This window comes from Carettochelys insculpta, chromosome 4, assembly GCF_033958435.1.
Source record: "Carettochelys insculpta isolate YL-2023 chromosome 4, ASM3395843v1, whole genome shotgun sequence".
Taxonomy (NCBI): domain Eukaryota; kingdom Metazoa; phylum Chordata; order Testudines; family Carettochelyidae; genus Carettochelys; species Carettochelys insculpta.
In genome coordinates, this window is record NC_134140.1 from 44,275,258 (window position 1) to 44,298,254 (window position 22,997).

The 22,997-nt window shown below is 47.8% G+C and overlaps 1 protein-coding gene across 4 annotated transcripts in view; it reads left to right on the top strand.

Annotated features, from left to right (window-relative positions):
• The window catches only part of NSUN7 (NOP2/Sun RNA methyltransferase family member 7), a 74,368-nt gene that overhangs the window by 26,764 nt on the left and 24,607 nt on the right, over positions 1 to 22,997 (top strand). For all 4 annotated transcript variants that reach the window (XM_074992674.1, XM_074992673.1, XM_074992675.1 and 1 more), the window contains exons 4-6: positions 6,305 to 6,435; positions 12,638 to 12,790; positions 15,082 to 15,265. In XM_074992674.1, coding sequence (XP_074848775.1) covers positions 6,305 to 6,435; positions 12,638 to 12,790; positions 15,082 to 15,265 — 468 coding nt within the window. The remainder of the gene's footprint in view (positions 1 to 6,304; positions 6,436 to 12,637; positions 12,791 to 15,081; positions 15,266 to 22,997) is intronic.

Consider the following 22,997-nt stretch of genomic DNA (forward strand, 5'->3'; position numbering starts at 1 on the left):
ATTAGTGGCTAAGTACCCTATTAACAGTAAAGACTCACTGCGATGGCTTCCTCGGGGTTTAAGAAGTGTGAGTCATGCCGGGAGGCTATGCCGGCCTCAGATGGGCATAGTGAATGCATTCGTTGCCTGGGGGAGTCTCGTTACCCGGAAGTGTTTCCACTGCGCTAAGCTTACAGCCAGGGCCAGGAAGGACAGAGAAAGGAGGCTCAAAATGATCTTGTTTGATAAGGCCCTCCAGCCTGAGCCGGCGGAGAAGCCTCACACAGAAGGGCCCTCTGGGTCACATAAAAGGAAGGCAGCCTCTTTGACCCCCTCTGTGCAGAAGAGGAGGAAACTCTCCCCGGCTCGATCCTTGCTGGTGATTCTAGCGAGCAGGACGGGTGGAACGCAGAGCCCCCAGCCGCGAGCTGATGAAAGCGGCAGCAAAGCAGCGCACGTGGCCGAGGCCGGGCTTCCGACTATACAGCAGGCAGCATGGAAGGCGCTGCGAGCACCAGCGTGGCAAGCGCCGGAATTGGTGGCGCCGACGGCACAGGGGCACCCAGCATGGGGCCTACCGGCGCCGGAGGAAGCGACCCACGCGGCACCACTGTTGACGGTGCTGAGCACGGCGCCGACAATGGGGCCGAGATCCCTGGCATGGGAGGGGGCGGCGCCCACCCTACAGGGGAGGGGGCGGCGCCCACCCTACAGGGGAGGGGCAAGGCTAGAGCTAAAACCCAGCACCTTAGTCCATCTCCAGGTGGGGCTGTGATGCCCTTATCACCCAGCCCCCCTCCCGAGATACACACGCCGCACTGCCGGGTGGCAACTCCATCGGCTTATTTCGGGCCTCCCTCTCTGTTCCTCCAACCAATTTCGCCGTGGCTCAGGCCACCTTCAACATTTTTGGGCATGGATCCCCTTGAGTACTATCACAAACCAGCTTCACCACCATCAATGTCGTCACGGAGATCCCGCTCTCCCAGACATCATGGGTACACTCCCCGATTGTGGTCCAGGTCTCCATCACCGGGCCCTTGCCCATGTTGCTATGGTCATTCTCATCATGCTGAACACAGACACCGCAGGTCTAGATCCAGGGGCAGGTCCTCTCCTACTACTCGTCAATACTCCTATGTACACTCTCACTCTGGGACGGGAACGCAGTTGTCCCAGGGGGAATTAGGTCCAGAGTCCTGAGACTTCCCTTCGCAGCCCACGAGGGAGCAAGTATACCACTGAACTCGGGAGCCAGAGGATTTGGGGGAGGCTTACCCCAGCAGTTCCTCCTCATCCTCCCCAGATGAGGCCATTGCCCCCAGGTATGTCTCCCCTCCGGATGACCTTAAACAATTCCAGGAGCTGTTCAAAAGAGTAGCATTCATGTAGGACATTCAAATAGCAGAGGTGCAGGAGAAGCATCATAAACTCCTGAAAAATTTGAGACCCCCGGCTTCATCTAAAATCGCTATCCCGCTGGACGAAGCCATTATGGAGTCAGCCACTAACATATGGCAGACTCCGGCCTCTATTCCGCCTACGAACAAGAGAGCGGATAAGAAGTACTTTGTCCCAGCCAAGGGCATGGAGTTCCTGTTTAGCCACCCACAACCCAATTATTTGGTGGTCGAATCGTCCCAGCAGAGGTCGAAGACATCTCAGTACAAACAGGGGGGTCCGATAAAGATGCTAAGAAATTAGAGCTGTTCGGCAGGAAGGTCTACTCCTCCTCTACCCTATTGTTGAGAGTGGCAAATTACGCGGCACATCTATCAAACCATAACTTTGACAATTACTCTAGACTCACTCCTCTCATGGATTCACTTCCGGAGGACAAGAAGCCAGTGTTAAAGGTGATTGTCCAAGAGGGCTACACGGCATCGCGGACGGGAGTCCAGATTGCCCTGGACGTGGTGGATACAGCGGCACGTTCAACAACCGCAGCAGTGGTAATGCATAGGGAATCCTGGCTCCAGACATCCGGTATCCCCAGAGACCTACAGGCGAAGATCGTGGATCTTCCTTTTGACAAGCAAAAGCTGTTTGCGGACTCAACCGACTTGGTCCCCCACTCCAGCAAAGACTTGAGGGCCACACTTAAGACCTTGGGTATTTATACTCCCCCATACAAGAAAAAGAAATTCTATCCTCAGCAAAGATGCTACGCTTACCAACCACAGCGTGCACAATATCGGCGAGGCTCTGACCAAGGGTGCCATCAACAGCAGCAGCAGTACAGGGCCCCCAGGCGATGTTCTCAACAAAGCCGTACACCCTCAGGGCAAGCCCAGAAACAGCAAGTTTGACGGGTATGTCGAGGACTGCACTATCAACACCATCGCTCAATGCCATTCTCATCTCATGTTCCATCATCACCTCAAACCGTTCCTCTCCCAATGGCAAAAGATCACAACAGACAAATGGGTGCTAGAAATTATAGCCACGGGTTACACGATCCCCTTCCAGTCACTTCCACCGACGAAACCTCCCACCCGGCCTCATCTTAGGGACGCTGCCCACGAGGCGAGGCTGAAGCAGGAGGTAAATCACCTCATGTTCATAGGGGCGGTGGAAGGAGTGCCGGAACAATTCCAAGGGAAGGTTTTTACTCGCGCTACTTCCTAACAGAGAAGAAAACAGGAGGCTGGAGGCCGATTTTGGATCTACGGGGCCTCAACCGTTACTTGCGCAAGCAGTGCTTTCGGATGATTACAGTTGCCTCCATACTTACGGCACTGGACGATGGAGACTGGTTTGCAGCCCTCGACTTACAAGATGCTTACTTTCATATAACAATCCACCCGGCACACAGAGGATTCCTCCGCTTCATGGTCGGTGGGGAACATGTCCAGTACAGGGTTCTTCCGTTCAGCCTATCCTCGGCACCCAGAGTCTTTACCAAAACCCTGGCAGTGGTATCAGCCTACCTGCACAGACAGGGGGTGTTTATTTTTCCATATCTGGATGACTGCCTACTGAAAGGGGCCTCAAAGGCAGAGGTCCTATGCATGATTCGCATCACCGCGAACATGTTTACTTTGCTGGGCCTAGTTATCAACCTCGCAAAGTCAAAGACCGAACCCACGCAAGATATAGAGTTCATAGGGGCACACACAAACTCTATCGTATCAAGAGTATACCTGCCCGACGCCCACTTCCGCACCATCAACTCCCTGGTGCAAGTCATGACGTACAGCCCTGCGGTGCCGGTCCTAACGTGCCTGCAACTGTTGGGGCACATGGCAGCAGCGACGTTTGTGGTACAGAATGCCAGGTTACACATACGAAGCCTGCAGCACTGGCTGGCGAGTGTTTACAAACCGGCATCCCACACTGTCCACAGGGTAGTGCCACCCACGACGGAGGTGTGCAGATCGCTAGCGTGGTGGGAAAATCCCAAGAACCTGATAGTGGGGGTGCCCTTCCACCAACCACAAATTTCTATTTGTCTTACAACCGACGCCTCCCACATAGGATGGGAAGCGCACATTGGCAGCAAGGTGATGCAAGGGCTATGGTACCCTGCGGAACAGACACTGCACATAAACATACTGGAGCTCAGAGCAGTGTTCAACGTGTGCAGACATTTTCGGGAATACCTGTACGGCAAAGTAGTCAGGATCAATACTGACAATACCTCCACTATGTTCTACATCAATCGACAAGGAGGGGCACGATCCCGTGCGTTATACGTGGAAGCAGTCCGATTGTGGAACTGGTGCATCGCCAACAACATAACGTTGAAAGCCTCGTACTTGCCGGGCGCCCACAACGTGAAGGCAGGTCAGCTGAGCAGGCGCTTCGCACTCACGCACGAATGGCAGATCTGCTCCGATCTGCTACGGTGCATATTTCGTACATGGGGGTTCCCCAAGTTGATTTGTTTGCCACCCAGTACTGCTCCAGAGCAGGAATAGGGAGGGGGTCCCTGGGGGATACATTCATGATTTCATGGAAGGGCCCTCTACTCTACGCGTTTACCCCCACAACGCTTATCCACAAGGTTCTGCAGAAAGCCGGAAGGGAGACAGCTCGCATGATACTCATAGTTCCAACTTGGGACCGGCAACAATGGTTTCCCTTGCTTCTGTGCATGTTGGATCGTCCACCACTCCCCCTACCGGTGGCACTGGACTTACTCATGCAGGCTCAGGGGTCCATAGTGCACCCGCACCCTCAGGGACTACGCCTACAAGCATGGTTAATCCATGGCTCAGCGCCTTAGAGAGCACGTGTACAGAGGGAGTACGACAAGTCTTGGAGTGTAGCCGAAGGACCTCCACCAGGAGGACTTACGAACAGAAATGGACACGCTTTACAGTCTGGTGTTCCGCCAAACAGTTAGCTCCCCTTGACGTTCCTATAACTGTAATACTAGAATACCTATTGGACCTCAAACGAGACGGGCTTTCTCTATCCTCGCTAAAGGTCCACCTCGCCGCTATATGACCTTTTCGGCATAAAGAGGAAGGGCCCACCGTATTCGCCCACCCTATCGTCACAAGGTTCTTGAAGGGGCTGGTAAACCTGTACCCCTCTCGAAAACTGCTACTGCCGTCGTGGAGTTTGGACTTGGTGCTCAGCGCGCTATCGGGACCACCCTTTGAACCATTAGCCACGGTACCCCTCCGACTCCTTACTATGAAAACAATCTTCCTTCTTGAGATTACGTCAGCCCGCAGGGTGAGCGAGCTCGCAGCTGTGGTGGCAACGCCGCCCTGCACAGTATTCTCAAAGGAGGCGGTAATCTTACGGTTACACCCAGCCTTCGTTCCAAAAGTTTCCTCGGAGTTCCATCTTAACGAACCAATAGTTTTACCCGAAGCTTCACAGCTCCAGCAAGGAGGCGCACCTACATCTCCTAGATGTGAGAAGGGCGTTGGCCTTTTACATAGATAGAACTAAGTCCTTCCGGAAAACGGACAGGCTTCTGGTGTGTCTCGCTCCCAGGTCAAAAGGGGAAGGCCTCTCTTCCCAGAGAATTTCAAAGCACATTGTGTCCTGTATAAAAATGTGCTATGAGCTTCGAAAGACCCCTTTGCTGGCCCTGCCTAGGGCTCACTCCACCAGGGCAGTGGCGGTATCAACAGCCTTCTTCAAGGGAATCCCGTTAAAAGACATCTGTAGAGCGGCGACCTGGTCATCCTACGACACCTTCGCCAAGCATTATGCCCTGCATCGGGTGTTCGATGAGGATACCCGTCTGTCGACAGCAGTCCTCTCGGGGGCAAGCTGCACATAAACCGATTACCCACCTCCTTACTTGGGTTACTGCTGGGTAGTCACCTATTGTGGAGCACCCACGGGGACCACTCGAAAAAGAAAGAGAAGTTACTCACCTGTAGTAACGATGGTTCTTTGAGATGTGTCCTTGTGGGTGCTCCACCACCCGCCCATCCTCCCCGATTCGGGTCTCTGTCTAGTGTTTTTCAGGAGCATCCAAGGTGGTTGATCAAGGAACTGGTAGGGACAGGATCGCGCACATGACCGAGGGTGCTCAAGGGAGCGGCACGCATCAGCGCATGCGCGATCCAATAAAAATTGCTAGAAGAATTCCGATCTGCGGCGCCGGGCGAGCCCGACACCTATTGTGGAGCACTCATGGGGACACATCTCGAAGAACCATCGTTACTACAGGTGAGTAACTTCTCTTTAGCAGTGGTAGAATCGGTATTGATTTTTGATTTTTTTTCTTTGAATATTATGCAATATAATAAAAAGGTATTCAGAAGGTAGTGTAACTCTAAAATGATCTTTATGAAGAGGAAAATCTGAACATTTTTGCTAATTTTCCTGTTGCCAGCAGATGAAGAGGAATGCCGTCTTAATATGGCTGCAGTCTGCTGCAGCAGGGGATAGTATAATTTTAAAACATGTTAAAAGAAAGAAATGTAATAATTTTGTCTTGATTTTTTTGGAAAGTTAAAATGTTGGGTGGCTTCAATAAAAATAGTCTGTCTCTTTGAGAAGCAAGACACTTAAAATCATGTCTTCTGGAATCTCTCCCATCTTTTATGACCCTTCAGTGATGAAAGCTAATGCCTCAGATACGTCCTTTTATGAGTACCTTCAGTATTCTAGCATGCATTTTAACAGGCTCTGGTGACTTGAAGAGGTCTAACTTTTCGAAGTAATTTTTAACTTGTTCTTTTTCCCATTTTAACTTCTGAACCTATCTTATTTTCTCCAGCATTCACTGTGCTAGGTATCCGGTCACCACAATTAAAGGAACCACCCATGTGTAATGGTCTGGAAGTGGATCTCTTTGCATATTCTATACCTGGTTTCTTTCCCTTACTCTCTGGTTATTTTCCTATTGCAGCCAGATGAATTGACCAGTTTAATTGTTGTGATGTTGTATGACCTCCAAGATCGAAAGTTTCAAGCCCGACAGATTTCTGATGAAGAGGAATCAATACCAGAAGTCCGAGAGGTAGAACATTATCTGTACAGGTATCTGCTATAAGAAATTTTCTCAGTAGACATAAATATAGCCAATAAATTTTTTTTAAATACAAATATTGTAAATCTCTGTTTTCCTCTCAAGTTAAGCTGAGCTTTTTTAAAGTTGATTTGGTCTGAAAGAGAAACTTTTTGTTTTCCAAATTTAAGATTAAATTTATATTTAATCAAAACTGCTCATGGAATACTTTTGAACTAAAAATGTAATGTCTTATTGCTGTTGCTTATCTGATGGAATTTTTTTTTCAAATCCAGAAAACTCCAGTCAAAGTCAAATATGAAAAAAATTCTACTCCAACATTTATTAAACATATATGCAGAAAAATGAGCATGGAGTGAATCAAGAAATCTCTGTAAAATAATGCCTCCACATTAGCTACTAATAGTGGGCCACATCCTCCCTGACTGAACTGACTTGATTTCTCCTCTCTTGATGTTCACAACTCCCCATTAACTGCTGATAATGGGCCACATCCTCTGTGATGGAATGGACCTTGTCAGCTCTGGCCCTCCCCTTGACTGACACTCCCTCTTTAAACCCTCCTCTGAAACCCGGCCCCCTCATGCATCTGATGAAACAGGTTTTGCTCACGAAAGCTTATGCTCCCAAATATCTGTTAGTCTATAAGGTGCCACAGGACTTCTTGTTGTTTTTGAAGATACAGCCTAACTCAGCCCTCTGATACTTATCACCATGCAAGGCACTGCATTTAGCCGCATTGAGTGGAAATCCATCAACCTCATGAAAAAACTTGCACAGATACAGACAGACATCTTGTGCCTCTACAAATGCAAACAGACGGATATCATACCAAAAGGGTTGAGGGTGAAAAACCCACTGAAATTAACATACTACTCATTTTATGGTGAGATATTGTGCCACATTCTCTCTAAGAAGCTGAGGACCACCTGGTCAGTGTCCTATACAGCAAACAGGAAAACATCAAAAAAAGAGCTCTCAAATCTGGAGACTCTCATAAAAAAACAGCCTTCCACACAAACCTCCATATGGCTGAACTTAACTAAAATAAGACAGGAGATTTACAATGCACATTTCTCTACAGAAGGAAAATGACTGTAAACTCCTAGTTTCCACATGGGGCCACAGTAGTGGTACCCTTAACTCACCCAACAATATTGTAATCTATCCAACTACACACACAGCCTGGCAGAAGCGTTTGCCCTTTCTCGGGGACTCTCTTTTTGCCCCACCACTCCCGTAAACTTGATATAGTTCTGCGGGGATCTGGAAGTCTACTTTCGCTGTCTCCAACTCAAGGAATACTTCCAACACAACACTGAACAGCGCAGTGACCCACAGATACCCTCCCACCTACGGTACAAGAAAAAGAATTCTTCATGGACTCACTCGATGGTTGAAATGACAAACTGGACCTATACATAGAATGCTTCCGCCAACATGCACAGGCAGAAATTGTGGAAAAGCAGCATCGCTTACCCCATAACTTCAGCAGTGCAGAATGCAGTGCCATCAACAGCCTCAGAAACTACTCTGACATTGTCATCCAAGAAGCTGACAGAGGTTCTGTTGTCATCATGAATAGGACAAACTACCAAAAGGAGGCTACCAGGTAACTCTCCAATACACATTCTACAAGCCATTGTCCCAGAATCCCACTGAGGAGTATACAAGGAAAGTACAGCATCTGCTCAAGATCCTCCCTATAAAAACACAAAAACAAATCTACACAGACACACCTCTAGAACCCCAACCAGATTTATTCTATTTACTACCCGAGATCCGTAAACCTGGGAATCCTGGATGCCCCATCATCTCAGGCATTGGCACTCTTACTGCAGGATTGTCTGGGTATGTGGACTCTACTCAGACCCTACAGTACCAGCATTCCCAGCTTTCTTCAAGATACCACCGACTTCCTTAGTCTCCATAGGAAACTACAATTCATTGGTGACCTTCCTGGAAACACCATTGTGGCCACCATGGATGTAGAGGTTCTTTACACCAATATCCCACATGAAGATGAACTTCAAGCTGCTAGGAACATTATCCCTGATGAGACTGAGGCATAAACGCTTTGTGATTTTTGTCCTCACCCACAAATATTTCAGATTTGAGGAAAATTTATACCTTCAAATCAGTGGCGCTGCTATGGGCACCCACATGGCCCCACAGTATGCCAGCATTTTTATGACTGACCCGGAACAACACTTCCTCAGCTGTCATCCCCTAACAGCCCTCCTCTACTTGCACTACATTGATGACATCTTCATCATCTGGATCCATGGGAAAGAAACTCTTGAAGAGTTCCACTGTGACTTCAACAGTTTCTGCCCCACCATCAACCTCAGCCTGGACCAGTGCACACGAGAGATCCACTTCCTGGACACTACTGTGCAAATAAGTGATGGTCACATAAATACCACCCTATACCAGAAACCCACAGACCACTATGCTTACCCACACACTTTCAGGTTCTGTCCAGGGCACGATTCATTGTATACATCCAGGCGCTAAGGTACAACCGTATTTGCTCCAACCCCTCAGACAGAGACAAACATCTACAAGACCTTTACCAAACATTCCTGAAACTACAGTAGCCACCTAAGGAAGTGAAGAAACAGATTGACAGAGACAGACGTACCCAGAAGCCACATGCTACAAGACAGGCCCAACAAGGAAGAGAAGAGAACGCCACTGGCCATCACATACAGCCCCCAGCTAAAGCCTCTCCAGCGCGTCATAAGTGATCTACAACCCATCCTGGACATTGATCCTTCACTCTCACAGACCTTGGGAGGCAAGCCTGTCCTCGCCTACAGACAGCCTGCCAACCTTAAACAAATTCTTACCAGCAGCTATAGACCATGCCACAATAACTCTAAACTTGGAACCAATCACTACAACAAACCTCGGTGCCAACTCTGCTCGCATATCTACACCACCGATATCATCATAGGACCTAACCACATCATCATGGGCTCTTTCAACTGCACATCTACTAATATATGCCATCGTGTGCCAGCAATGCCTCACTGCAATTTACATTGGCCATACTGGACAGTCTCTATGTAAAAGAATAAATGGAAATAAGTCAGACATCAGGAATGGTAACATGCAAAAGATGCAGGAGAACACTTCTGTCTCCTTGGACGCTCAGTTACAGATTTAAAAGTAGCAGTCCTACAATAAAAAAAGCTTCAAAAATAAATTCCAAAGAAACTTCAGATCTGCAATTCATTTGCAAATTTGACACCACCAGCCGAGGATTGAACAGAGACTGGGAGTGGTTGGCCCGTTACAAAAGCAGTTTCTCCGCCTTTGATGCACACACCTCCGCGTTAGCTGCTGATAAGGGGCCACATCCTCCGTGTCTGAATAGACCTTGTCAACTCTGGCCCTCCCTTTGACTGAGACTCCCTCTTTAAACCCTCCTCTGAAACCCCCCACTTGTACAGCTGACGAAGCGGGTCTTTGCCAATGAAAGCTTATGTGCCAAGATATCTGTTAGTCTGTAAGGTGCCACAGGACTTCTTGGTTTTTTTTGAAGATACAGACTAACTCAGCTACCCCTCTGATATCTAACTGCCATGCACTGTGCTCTACCATGCTTCCTCTAGGTCGGGGTAAGCAACCCTGGCACGCATGCTAAGAGTGGAACGTGAGCTGATTTTCATTGGCACGTGAGGTGGGACCTCAGCCCTGCCCTTCCTCCCCCCATGTAGCCAGGAAGTTGCTCAAAGCCATGCTGCCTGTGGATTAAAATAACACCAGCTAATGCTACCAACCACCACTTAAACAGTAAAGCTCTGCATCTTTATTTATTTATTAATGAACCTGTTGTAAGTAAGTATTAGGCTGTGTCTACGCAGTGGTTGCTGTTTCTGGATACAAATGTATCCTGGCTTTTTGAGCACAGTTTTTGATTCTGGTACCCCATCTTATATGGTGTATGTCATAAAGTTATAGTAACGGAACTTTTGGAATAACTGCTTATTCTGAACTTTGGTGCCAAGTTCAGAATAAGGAATTTTGAAATAATTTATGAAGTTTGCATGGTGCAGATTGTTTACATTATTTTGAAACCACTTGCTGTGTAGACATAGCCTTAGTGACTTTAAAAAGTACCACTGGCACTTGGACCATATGTAGAGGTCAAAAGGTCAGATTTTGCACTCCACCTGGGAAAGGCTGCTCACCCCCTGCCCTATGTTATTTTGGAGGTACATCCATAAGACACTGAACAAAGAAAAACCTCACAAGTCTCATATTTAAAATAGTGCCAAAATCATTCCCTCTTCAGTATGTTTATTTTAGTAAAGTCATTGGAGTTGTTGGAAAAAATGGTTTGACCACTGAATTTAAAACAACCTATTGAGTTGCTGAATAGATTTATCAGGATTCCTTTGAAGACAGTCAAGGTATTTTTGCATTGGAGCCAGAAGATGTAATTTCTTCTAGTTCAGATCATGGTATCATTCAAAAAATAGAAGTGTAGCTGCAGTGGTACATGCAACTGGATTGACTACCTGCCCGGAATACAATCCTTCCGAGACAATGGATACATAATGAGAGGCGGGGTTGATATACCTACTTGAACTAGAAATTACACCTTCCAGATTCAGTTTAAACATACTTCATGTACTTCAGAGATAAGACCATTGGTGGCTGAACAACTGTAAACCATCTTCAGGCTGGATAAACCTTTCTATTCAAATCCTGATTAACCAGGTTTGTGTTCAGGGGTTGGAAGGTGGGAAGGATCATGAATCTTCCTACTTTTTTAATCTGCAGAGGTATAGTGAAACTGTTTCCACAGCTGCTATGGCAACTCTTATATGGCTTATAATAGGATGTGTTTCATAAATGTATTGGCCAAGCCACTGAACTTCCCCAAAACACCTTTTTTCTACATTGGTGAATAGAACAGTTACATGACATGCTGGAACAGATTGGGGAATGTCAGCCTTCTGCTCTCCGAAGTGTCCCGGAAGTGAAATGGAAGGCTGCCCTTGACTCCCCTGCTGCATTCTGGGGTGCTGAAAGGGGGAGGGTATGGAACACGGTGAGGAGAGAATGTGGGCCGTCATGGTCTGCAGTGGGGCTCTGTGCTCCTGTACCAGGCACCTGAGTAGATCTGTTTGCTGAACCATCAGCTTCAACATCTCTCTTCTGGGGCTGGACTTCACACTCTAGGCACTCTCTTTTCCCCCTGATCCGCCTTCCTTCCCTCCAGCGTGGTTTTCTTCCATGCATTTAATTGTGCCTTGTCTATGTAGGCAGCTTGCATGTGCTCCAAGAGCATATCTTCACACTTCGTTTTCTTCTTCTGCTCTGGGAATGCATGGCCAGCTGTTCTGCTGAGATGTGCTGCCTGCTTCGCTCACCTTGCTGGCCAAACAGGAAATGAAATTCAAACTTTTCTGGGCTGTTTCCTACACACATGGAGAGCAGTAGAGCTGAAAGTGTTGGACAAAGTGGTCACTTTTGGGTACTCTGGGACAACTCCAGCAGGCCAAGAACATCAAATTTTACAACACCTTGTCTGCATCATGTTGACCATGCAAGGTCAAATTTGGCATCACTCCTTGAGAAAAGCAGAAGTAAAAAAAAATTGACCTTAAAAGGCCTTAAAGCCATTGGAATGGACCCTGTAGTGAGGGCTGATTGCTTAGGAAATTGACCTAAGTCAGCTAAATTCAACCTGATCTCCTAGTGTGGAACAGGAAATGTCTAGTACAATGGGTCCACACTTATGATTGTGGCCTCTGGGCATTACTGCTCTATAAACGTTACATCATCATTATGCTCTTTTATATTCAAATTCAACACATTAACACGTGGTTTGAACCGGGATGCAAATTTTCTGGGTCATTATAGGGGCTCTTTTGCAAACTTGGCTTAATCTAATTCTTGACACTCCACCCCCCCACCCCCCGGCCCCTCTACTCTCTGATTTGCTCACCTTGATTTTTTTTTTTTTCTTTCTGATTTGTCAACCTTGATTACTGTTTTTGGTTCTCTGTGCCTTAAATATTGAGTCTGTTCTGGTATGGCTATGGTCTGAAGAAGTGGGTCTGTCCCATGAAAGCTCACTCAATAAATTATTTTGTTAGTCTTTAAAGTGCTACTTTGCTGCTTTTTTGTTTTGCTATCATCATGAGTTAAGATTTTCTTCTAATCTGGGTAAAATTACCATTTTGTTCATTATAGTTTTAAGACCAAATTGGCTGCTGCTCTAGCAAGATGTCGAATCAAACATGATGCTCGTTCAATTGAATACATTCTACCAGAAACTATACGGAAACAGGAACAAAGGGCTTCCACGTTACCTTTATATGCTTGGATAAATACATGTAAAAGCAGGTAAGGTCTGTAAAATTAACATTTCATAGATTTCTTTTAGATTATAATTTTATATGTATTTCTATATTGCCCTTCTGTGAATTTGTTCAAAACATTTGAACAGTACTGCAACATCTTAGAATGCATGGGTTTCTTGTAATAAATGTTTAACGGGACCCAACTGACCTACATATCACACTTCAATTTTTTTAATGCACTAGAGGTACAGATACTGCAGCTGGCAGGATTCTAGAGAATAACAGCTTTTTTATATTTTTTTCCAATTTACTTGATGTGTTTGAGAACATCTTGCATATGGGTGCATTCTGGTGTGGGAAGTCAGACGCACTAGCTCTGCTAAAGCTAATGAACTACAGTAACCCTGTGGGTTAACGGATTAATGGAAGGGTAGGGGTGTCTGCTATTCCTGAAAGTCAGTTAAATGCAAGGCTTTACTGCCTACCCACCCCCGCCAGGCTGCCCCAATTCCCTCCCGCCAAAAAATCCTGCCACTCATCAAAACCTCTGTTGCTGGAGGAGCTGTTGCACCCTGCCATCAGGCCTGGAGGTGCCCCGCCCCATGTGGCAGCTCTGGCAGAGGAGTTGGTGATTCTTCCAGGCTGTTGCAGTGGTAAGTCTCAATTTTTTTGGGGTGGGGGGGTGATTTTACAGACCCCAGCGAACTTTGGGAACAATGAGGGGGGGAATCCACTAAAGCGGGGTCTGTAAAATTGTGTGTTTACTGTATAAATGAAAATGTAGGTGCCTGAATATGTATTCGGGGTGCAGTGTGCATTTATTTTCAGGTGGCTAGCCCAACCTGCTGCCTGTGCTATCCTAAACACACGGCTGTCTTGAGCAGTAGTAGCATATGTCTGTCTGCATTTGCTCAGAAGCATACTCCCAGCTGCAGTACAGACCTACCTGTTGCATACAGTCACCCACACTTCTTTCTCTCCGTAGTCAATTGTTTCCAGTTTGTTTTTGTGTGTCTTGACTGTAGCGGTAAAGTGGATGAAATATTAAATCCAGAAATGTGACAGAGAGGGAGCCGCGCTAGTCTATGTTTTATCAAAACAAAAAAGCAGTCATGTAGCTCTTAAAAGACAAACAAAATACTTTATTAGGTGATGAGCTCTCATGGGACAGACCCACTTCTTCAGATCAGCCTTGAGTCTGTTCTGGTAAGGCTACGATCTGAAGAAGTGGGTTTGTCCCATGAAAGCTCATCACCTAATAAATTATTTTGTTAGTCTTTAAAGTGCTACATGACTGCTCTTTTGTTTTGGTAAATCCAGAAATGTTAGTTTAAACCCACAAAAATTGGTGGTGTGTTTTGGAAGAGACATATAGAATCTAAAACCTAATTTTTTTTCCAAACTTCTAAGTTTTTCTAGTTGATAGTGTTTCCTTAAATGCTTCTTTATGTGTCAGTAATTGATACTAATTTTAATATTTTGCTACTAAAAGAGCAGTTAGGCTGGATAATTTAGCCTCACTGATGCATTTTGTTTTCCTTGATGGTAAACTCTTCTTAACTTTCCTTACCTAACATGTTCTGTATCTTAACAAAAAAGCAGTGAAGTAGAACTTCAAAGACTAACAATGCGTTATTAGGTGAGCTTTCGTGGGACAGACCCACTTCTTCAGATCATAGCCATACCAGAACAGACTCAAGGCTGATCTGAAGAAGTGGGTCTGTCCCACAAAAGCTCACCTAATAAAGTATTTTGTTAGTCTTTAAAAGTGCTACTTTACTGCTTTTTTGTTTTGATAGTATATAGGCTAGCACGGCTTTCTCTCTGTTCTGTGTCTTGTCTATTTTGGACTGAGAATATCAGTAAGAGAACTTGTCTTTCTCTGAATCTAATTATGCAACCTGTATTTAGGTTGAATACATGTTACTGGACCTGACTGAAGATTACCAAGTTGGGACTTCTGCTTACGATGTTCAGTGTAACTTTTTAACACTATGTAAATAATAGTAAATTAAAACAAATAGAAAATTTTTGTGCATGACACTTAGGGTACTGTCATAGAGGTGGTTATGAATTACAGATTGCCTAAAGCTCACTCATGCATTCGTTACCTAAGCAACAAATTCACTGGTGGTGTAAATGATGCAAAGTCCATCGTAGTCGGCTGAACTGCATCTGTTCATAGCAGCAAAAAATTTGGTATAAAGTGTAAATCCTCTCTGAGTTCTGTTTTTCTGATACTTTTAGTGAAAAAACATCCAGATTTTTCAGTTAACAACATTGTATGTTTCGTGGTCAGTATTAGTATGAGTTATGCATGTTATATGTTAACAGCCATGAAGATATTTACAGAGAGTTGAAAGAAGTGGGATTTACAAAAGTTGAATCTGTGTCAGATTTTGAAGGTTATACATATTGTCTGGACAAACATTGCCATGATGTGCTGGTTTTTCCTGCATCTGTCAAAGAAGAAATACTTAATTTGGAACTTTTCACTGGTTACAAACTCATATTACAGGTGAGCTAAATAAATCTAGAGTAGATCTCATCTGATCTGCAGACTAAGACAGTGCTTCTGACATTACATGAATTTTTTTTTTTTTATGAAGACTAAAGTAACCAGGCACTTTCTTCAAAGGCAGCTCACAGTTTTTGCGAACTTACGAGCAGAAGCAGAGTCTGAATGAGCTCTCCTCTGGCCTCTAGTGCTGAGCTGGGGGAAAAGACTTCAGGTACAGACTGCATAGGTATACCTACTCTGCATAGGTATATAGCATGCTTAAGCTGCTTTGCCAAAATGATCACATTGACGGTTGTTGAGTTCTGGATCATATCTGTAATGAGTGCAGGGGTAATTAAATGTTATTCTGGCTCGTACTTGAGTCATCCTCGACGGATCTCATCTTCTATGACGCCGTTGGTAAGCGACTAAACCAATCCTTGATGAGTAGAATTGATTACAGATGGCACATTAAAACCTGCCAACTGCAGATATTGTATGTTCCTTTCAGATTCTACACTTTTCCTGTAGTTCCTGGATACACTGACTCTCAAAGCAATTAAGGCCTGTACAGTGGTTTGCCACCAGGACAATCTGTCCTTAGCTAGAGTTTCCAGATCATTGCCACATGACTTCGCATTCGCCTTTAAGAGGTAGCTATTGTGTAAGTAAAGGCAGCAGAAGTGTAATTAGCTTGCCCTGATTGAGGAAGTCACCTAATCAAAATCTTGTTTGCCAAGCGGGTGTAGGGATACCAAATCTCAGTGAAAAAGATGAGGGTGGGGACAGGTGGTCCTATTTGGTGGTGTGGACTCTGCCCAGAGTTCTAGGCACCATCTGACTGCCTCTCCACCTCTAGTGTTCAAAGACAGAGCTAATTAGATTCAATGGAGAGTTATTGTTCCTGTTCAGTAAACGGAACTAAAGCCAAATCCTTGAGAAGGCCTAGGAGGCTAAGCCCAGATGTAGGGAAAATGATGGAAGGAAAAATGATGCAGGGATTGTATGTCCAGTGAGGTTTCTCAGCTACTCAGTGAAATTGCTAAAGACCTGAGTCAGGGGGTGGAGCTCAGAACATGGCATCGCAAAAGGGGCATTGTGTCCTACAGTGACAGCATGTGACCAGAACTGCAGGGAAAAGCAGTGGATGCAGTGGCAAACAGCCAGTTGCAGAGGCATCAACTAACCACAGAGACAGTGTTCTCCAATGTCTTTCTGAACACGTCTTTGATCCTTGGGTGTTTGCTAACCAAGGACAGCCAACTGAGTGGGGTGCAGCAGAGGGAGAAAGGAGTGATATGTTACAGGGACACTCACTTGTCAGCTATTCCCACTGCAAGGTCAAAACCTGAGGCAAATAACACTGCCAAACTCCATGTGAGTTCAGGATTTTGCTTATAGCTGCATGCATTTGAATATGCACTGTTGATACAAGAATTAGTTTCAGAACCCTTTCCTTTTTATTAAAAGTTCTTTTTTATACTCAGACTCAATGTTTGCAAATGGGGAGTTATTCCTGGGGTGATGCTAAGTTTTCCCAAATTACTCGGTGGAGGCTGGAGCCTGTTCTGTTTTGTGGTCTTAAGCAGAAACCCTAGATATTGAACCTAGCCCTTGTTGCTTCTCATTCCGCCTAGCAGAAGGATTACACTATATGTGAAAGATAATTTTTTCATAGCAATGAGCCTAAACATTAACATTCTAAATTGCAGATATGACTCAAAGTTGTAGCTCCAATGTAATCAGTATGAATTTGAATTGGTTTTTATTGTAGAGCTTTTTTTAAAAATAAAGACTGAGCAAAATTGTCAGAAGCATCTGTCACAGTCCTAAACAAGGCATTAGTTAGATCATTTGTCTTTGAAAATGGATGTAAACTCCTAGGTTATGTACATGCATTTAACCTTATTTTTCTTCTTCGAGTGGTCCCCGTGGGTGCTCCACAATAGGTGTAGGGCTCGCCCGGCGCCGCAGATTGGAAATCTTCCAGCAGTTTCTCCTGGATTGCGCATGCTCTGGCGCGCACCGCTCCCCCGCGCGCCCCCGGCCACGTGCGCAATCCAGTTCCTTCTCAGCCGCCATCGGCTGCAGACAGAATCTGCTCCGGCTAAGGCCAGAGTCAGATTAGATAGTTGTTTTCTACGTGTAATTTGTTGTTTTTCGTTACTAAAAAAAAAAGAGAGAAAGCAAAGACAAAGAGAATATCAGCAAAAAAAGAAAAAAAGAGAGGAGCGGAGAAGAGAAGAGCGGACGTGAAGGCCATTTAGGCTACCTGCTGCCCCGCAGACCGGTGATCGCTATTTGGGGTGGAAAGGCACGGATTAAGTGCTAAGTACGCTATTAACAGTAAAGGACCCACCGCAATGGCCTCTTCAGGTTTTAAAAAGTGTGAGTCATGCCACGAAGCTATGCCGGCCTCCGATGGGCATAGCGAATGCATCCGCTGCCTGGGGGAATCACATGTTACCCAGAAGTGTTCTCACTGTGCTAAGCTCACAGCCAGGGCCAGGAAGGACAGAGAGATGATGCTTAAAATGCTCTTGTCCGATAAGGCTCTCCAGCCGGAGAAGCCTCACCCAGAAGGGCCCTCTGGGTTGCATAAGAGGAAGGCAGCTTCTCTGACCCCCTCGGTGCAGAAACGGAGGAAACTTTCCCCGGCTCGATCCTTGCCGGCGGGTTCAGCGAGCAGGACGAGCGGCGCACACAGCCCCCAGCCGCATACTCAGGCAAGCGGCAGTGTGGCAGCGCACGTGGCAGAGGCTGAGCCTCTGGTTACACAACAGCTGGCACACGCGGCGCCCAGAGCGTCAGCGAGGCAAGCGCTGGACCTGGTGGCACCGGCCCCCGCGGCACCAACTGTGCAGGGGCACCAGGCACGGAGCCTGCAGGCGCTGGAGGAAGCTACCCACGCAGCACCACAGCTGACTGTGCCGAGCGTGGCGCCGACAGCAGGGCAGAGATCCCCGGCACGGGAGGGGGTGGTGCCAGCCCCGCAGGGGAGGGGCAAGGTGAAATCAAGAACCCGGCACTGCAGTCCATCTCCGGACAGGGCTGCACTGCTGTTAGCACCAAGCCCTCCCCCTGTGATGCACACGCCACACCGAAGGCCTGTGTCTCCACCGGCTTATCCAGAACCTCCTTCTCCGTTCTTCCAACCAATGTCACCATGGCTTGGGCCACCTTCACCATTTCTGGGAGTGGATCCCCTGGAGTACTATCACAAGTCAGTTTCACCTCTATCTGTGTCATCGCGGAGGTCTCGCTCTCCTAGACAGCGGGGGTACACACTCCGTGGGTGGTCCAGGTCTCCACCGGACCCTTGTCCATGCTGCTATGGTCGTCCTCATCATGCTGGACACAGACACCGCAGGCCTACATCCAGGGGCAGGTCCCCCCCCGGCCGCTCAATACCCCCATGGACACTGTCGATCGGGGACGGAAACACAGCTGTCTCAAGGGGAGTTAGTTTTAGAACCCCGAGACTTTCCTTCACAATCCTCCAGGGAGCAAGTGTATCATCGACCGCAGGAGCCTGAGGGTTCGAGGGAGGTTTACCCCAGTGGTTTCTCCTCATCCTCCCCAGATGAGGCCATGGCCCCCGGGGATCTCTGCCCCCCCGGATGACCTTAAACAATTTCAGGAGCTATTTAAAAGGGTAGCTTTCACGCAAGACATTCAAACGGCAGAGGTGCAGGAGAAACATCACAAACTCCTAAAAAATTTGAGACCCCCGGCTTCATCCAAAATTGCTATTCCGCTGGACGAAGCCATTATGGAGTCAGCCACTACCATATGGCAGACTCGGGCCTCTATCCCACCTACGAACAAGAGAGCGGATAAGAAGTACTTCGTCCCGGCAAAGAGCATGGAGTTCCTCTTCAGTCACCCACAACCAAATTCTTTGGTGGTCGAATCGTCCCAGCAGAGGTCGAAGGCTTCTCAGTACAAATCGCGGGGATCGGACAAAGATGCTAAGAAGCTAGAGCTGTTTGGCAGGAAGGTATATTCCTCTTCTACCCTGCTAATGAGAAGGGCAAATTTATGCGGCACACCTAGCAAACCATAATTTTGATAATTACTCCAGACTTACTCCCCTCATGGATTCACTTCCGGAAGACAAAACGCCGGTGTTAAAGGCGATTGTTCAAGAGGGCTACGCAGCATCACGGACGGGAGCCCAGATTGCCCTGGACGTGGCGGACATGGCGGCACGTTCAACGGCTACAGCAGTGGTCATGCGTAGAGAATCCTGGCTCCAGACGTCTGGTATCCCTAGGGACCTACAGGCAAAGATCGTGGATCTTCCCTTTGATACACAAAGCTGTTGGCAGACCCAACCAACTCGGTCCACCACTCCAGTAAGGACTCAAGAGCTACACTTAGAACCTTGGGCATTTATACTCCCCCATACAGGAAAACAAAAAAATTATCCTTAGCAAAGACGCTACGCTTACCAACCACAGCGTGCTCAATATCAACGGGGCTATGACCAAGGGCGCCAGGGTGCTGGAGATCATAGCCATGGGTTACACGATCCCCTTCCAGTCACTCCCCCCAACAAAGCCTCCCACCAGGCCTCACCTCAGGGACGCTGCCCACGAGACGAGGCTCAAGCAGGAGGTGGACCACCTGCTACTTCCTAACAGAGAAGAAAACAGGAGGCCCATTTTAGATTTTTGGGGCCTTAACCGTTACTTGCGCAAGCAACGTTTTCGGATGATCACAGTTGCCTCGATATTCATGGCACTGGACGATGGAGACTGGTTTGCAGCCCTCGACTTACAAGATGCTTACTTTCATATAACCATCCACCCGGCACACAGACGCTTCCTCCGCTTCACGGTCGGCAAGGAGCACTTCCAGTACAGGGTTCTTCCGTTCGGCCTCTCCTCGGCCCCCAGAGTCTTTACCAAAACCCTGGCAGTGGTGTCAGCCTACCTGCACAGACGGGGTGTTTATTTTCCCATATTTGGACGACTGCCTGCTGAAAGGGGCCTCGAAGGCAGAGGTCTTACGGACGATACGCGTCACAGTGGACACGTTTTCTTCGCTGGGCCTAGTTATCAACCTCGCAAAGTCAAAGACCGAACCCACACAAGATATAGAGTTCATAGGGGCAGCATAAACTCTATCACAGCAAGGGTGTACCTACCTGACGCCCGCTTCTGTGCCATCAGTTCGCTGGTGCAAGTCATCATATACAGCCCCACGGTGCTGGTCTTAACGTGCTTACAGCTGCTGGGCCACATGGTGGCAGCGACGTTTGTGGTACAGAATGCCAGGTTACACATGCGAAGGCTGCAGCATTGGCTGGCGAGCGTTTACAAACCAGCATCCCACACTGTCCACAGGGTGGTGCCGCCCACAACAGAGGTGCGCAGATCCCTGGTGTGGTGGGAAAACCCCAAGAATCTGCTAGTGGGGGTGCCCTTTCACCAACCATGAATTTCTATTTTTTTTTTTTTTTTCACTACCGACGCCTCCCACATAGGATGGGGAGCGCACATCGGCGACAAGGTGACGCAAGGGCTATGGTCCCCTGCGGAAGAGACACTGCACATAAACATACTGGAGCTCAGAGCAGTGTTCAACGCCTGCAAACACTTTCGAGATTACCTACATGGCAAAGTAGTCGGGATCAATACCGCCAATACCTCCACTATGTTTTACATCAATCGACAAGGAGGAGCACGATCCCGTGCCCTATGTGCAGAAGCAGTCCAATTTGTGGAACTGGTGCATTGCCAATAACATAACGTTGAAAGCCTCGTATTTGCTGGGCGCTCACAACGTGAAAGCAGATCAGCTGAGCAGGCGCTTCGCACTCATGCACGAATGGCAGATCCACTCCGATCTGCTACGGCGCATTTTTCGTACATGGGGGTTTCCCCAGATCGATCTGTTTGCCACCCAGTACAACAAGAAGTGTCCCCCGTACTGCTCCAAGGCAGGAGTGGGGCAGGGGTTCCTGGGGGACGCATTTATGATTTCATGGAGGGGCCCCCTACTTCACGCGTTTCCCCCCACAGCGCTTATCCACAAGGTTCTGCAGAAAGCCAGAAGGGAGAGAGCTCGCATGATACTCATAGTCCCAGCTTGGGATCGGCAGCAATGGTTTCCCTTGCTTCTGCGCACGTCGGACCGCCCACCGCTTCTTCTACCGGTGGCACCGGACTTACTTACGCAGGCTCAGGGGTCCATAGTGCACCTGTACCCTCAGGGTCTGCGTCTACAAGCATTGCTAATCCATGGCTCAGCTCCTTAGAGAGCACGTGTACGGAGGGAGTACAACAAGTCCTGGCATGTAGCCGAAGGACCTCCACCAGGAGGACTTACAAGCAGAAATGGACTCGATTTACAGCCTGGTGTTCCGCCAAGCAGTTGGCTCCCCTTGACGTTCCTATACCTGTAATACTAGAATACTTATTGGACCTCAGGAGAGGCGGGCTTTCCCTATCCTCGCTAAAGGTCCACCTCACCGCTATATCAGCCTTTCAGCATACAGAGGAAGGGCCCACTGTATTCGCCCATCCTATCGTTACAAGGTTCTTGAAGGGACTGGTAAACCTGTACCCTCCTCAAAAACCGCTTCCACCATCGTTGAATTTGGACTTGGTGCTCAGCACGCTATCGGGTCCACCTTTCAAACCATTAGCCACAGTTCCCCTATGTCTCCTTACGATGAAAACAACCTTCCTTCTTGCAATTACGTCAGCCCGCAGGGTGAGTGAGCTCGCAGCAGTGATGCCGACGCCGCCCTGCACAGTATTCTCAAAGGAGGCGGTAACCTTAAGGCTGCACCCAGCCTTTGTTCCAAAAGTTTCTTCGGAGTTCCATCTTAACGAACCAACAGTTTTACCCTCATTTTACCCGAAGCCTCACAGCTCCAGCAAAGAGGCACGCCTGCACCTCCTGGACGTGAGGAGGGCGTTGGCCTTCTACATAGACAGAACTAAGTCATTCCGGAAAACGGACAGGCTTCTAGTCTCTCTCGCTCCCAGGTCAAAGGAGAAGATCTCTCTTCACAGAGAATCTCAAAGCACGTTGTGTCCTGTATAAAAATGTGCTACGAGCTTCGAAAGACTCCTTTGCTGGCCCCGCCCAGGGCTCACTCCACCAGGGCGGTGGCGGCGTCAACAGCCTTCTTCAAGGGCATCGCGTTAAAAGACATCTGTAGAGTGGTGACCTGGTCGTCCTACGACACCTTTGCCAAACATTATGCCCTACATCGGGTATTCGAAGAGGATACCCGTCTGTCAACAGCAGTCCTCTCGGGGGCAAGCTGCACATAAACCGATTACCCACCTCCTTACTTGGGTTACTGCTGGGTAGTCACCTATTGTGGAGCACCCCCGGTGACCACTCGAAGAAGAAAGAGAAGTTACTCACCTGTAGTAACGATGGTTCTTCGAGATGTGTCCCCGTGGGTGCTCCACCACCCGCCCATCCTCCCCGCTTCAGATCTCTGTCTAGTGTTTTTCAGGAGTATTTGAGGCGGTTGGTCAAGGAACTGGTGGGGACCGGGTCGCGCACGTGGCCGGGGGCTTGTGGGGGAGCGGCGCGCACCGGCACATGCGCGATCCAGGAGAAACTGCTGGAAGATTTCCGATATGCGGCGCTGGGCAAGCCCGACACTTATTGTGGAGCACCGACGGGGACACATCTCGAAGAACCATCGTTACTACAGGTGAGTAACTTCTCTTTCTCTAGTTTAGGGGTCAGCAACCTTTCTGAGGCAGAGTGCTGAAAT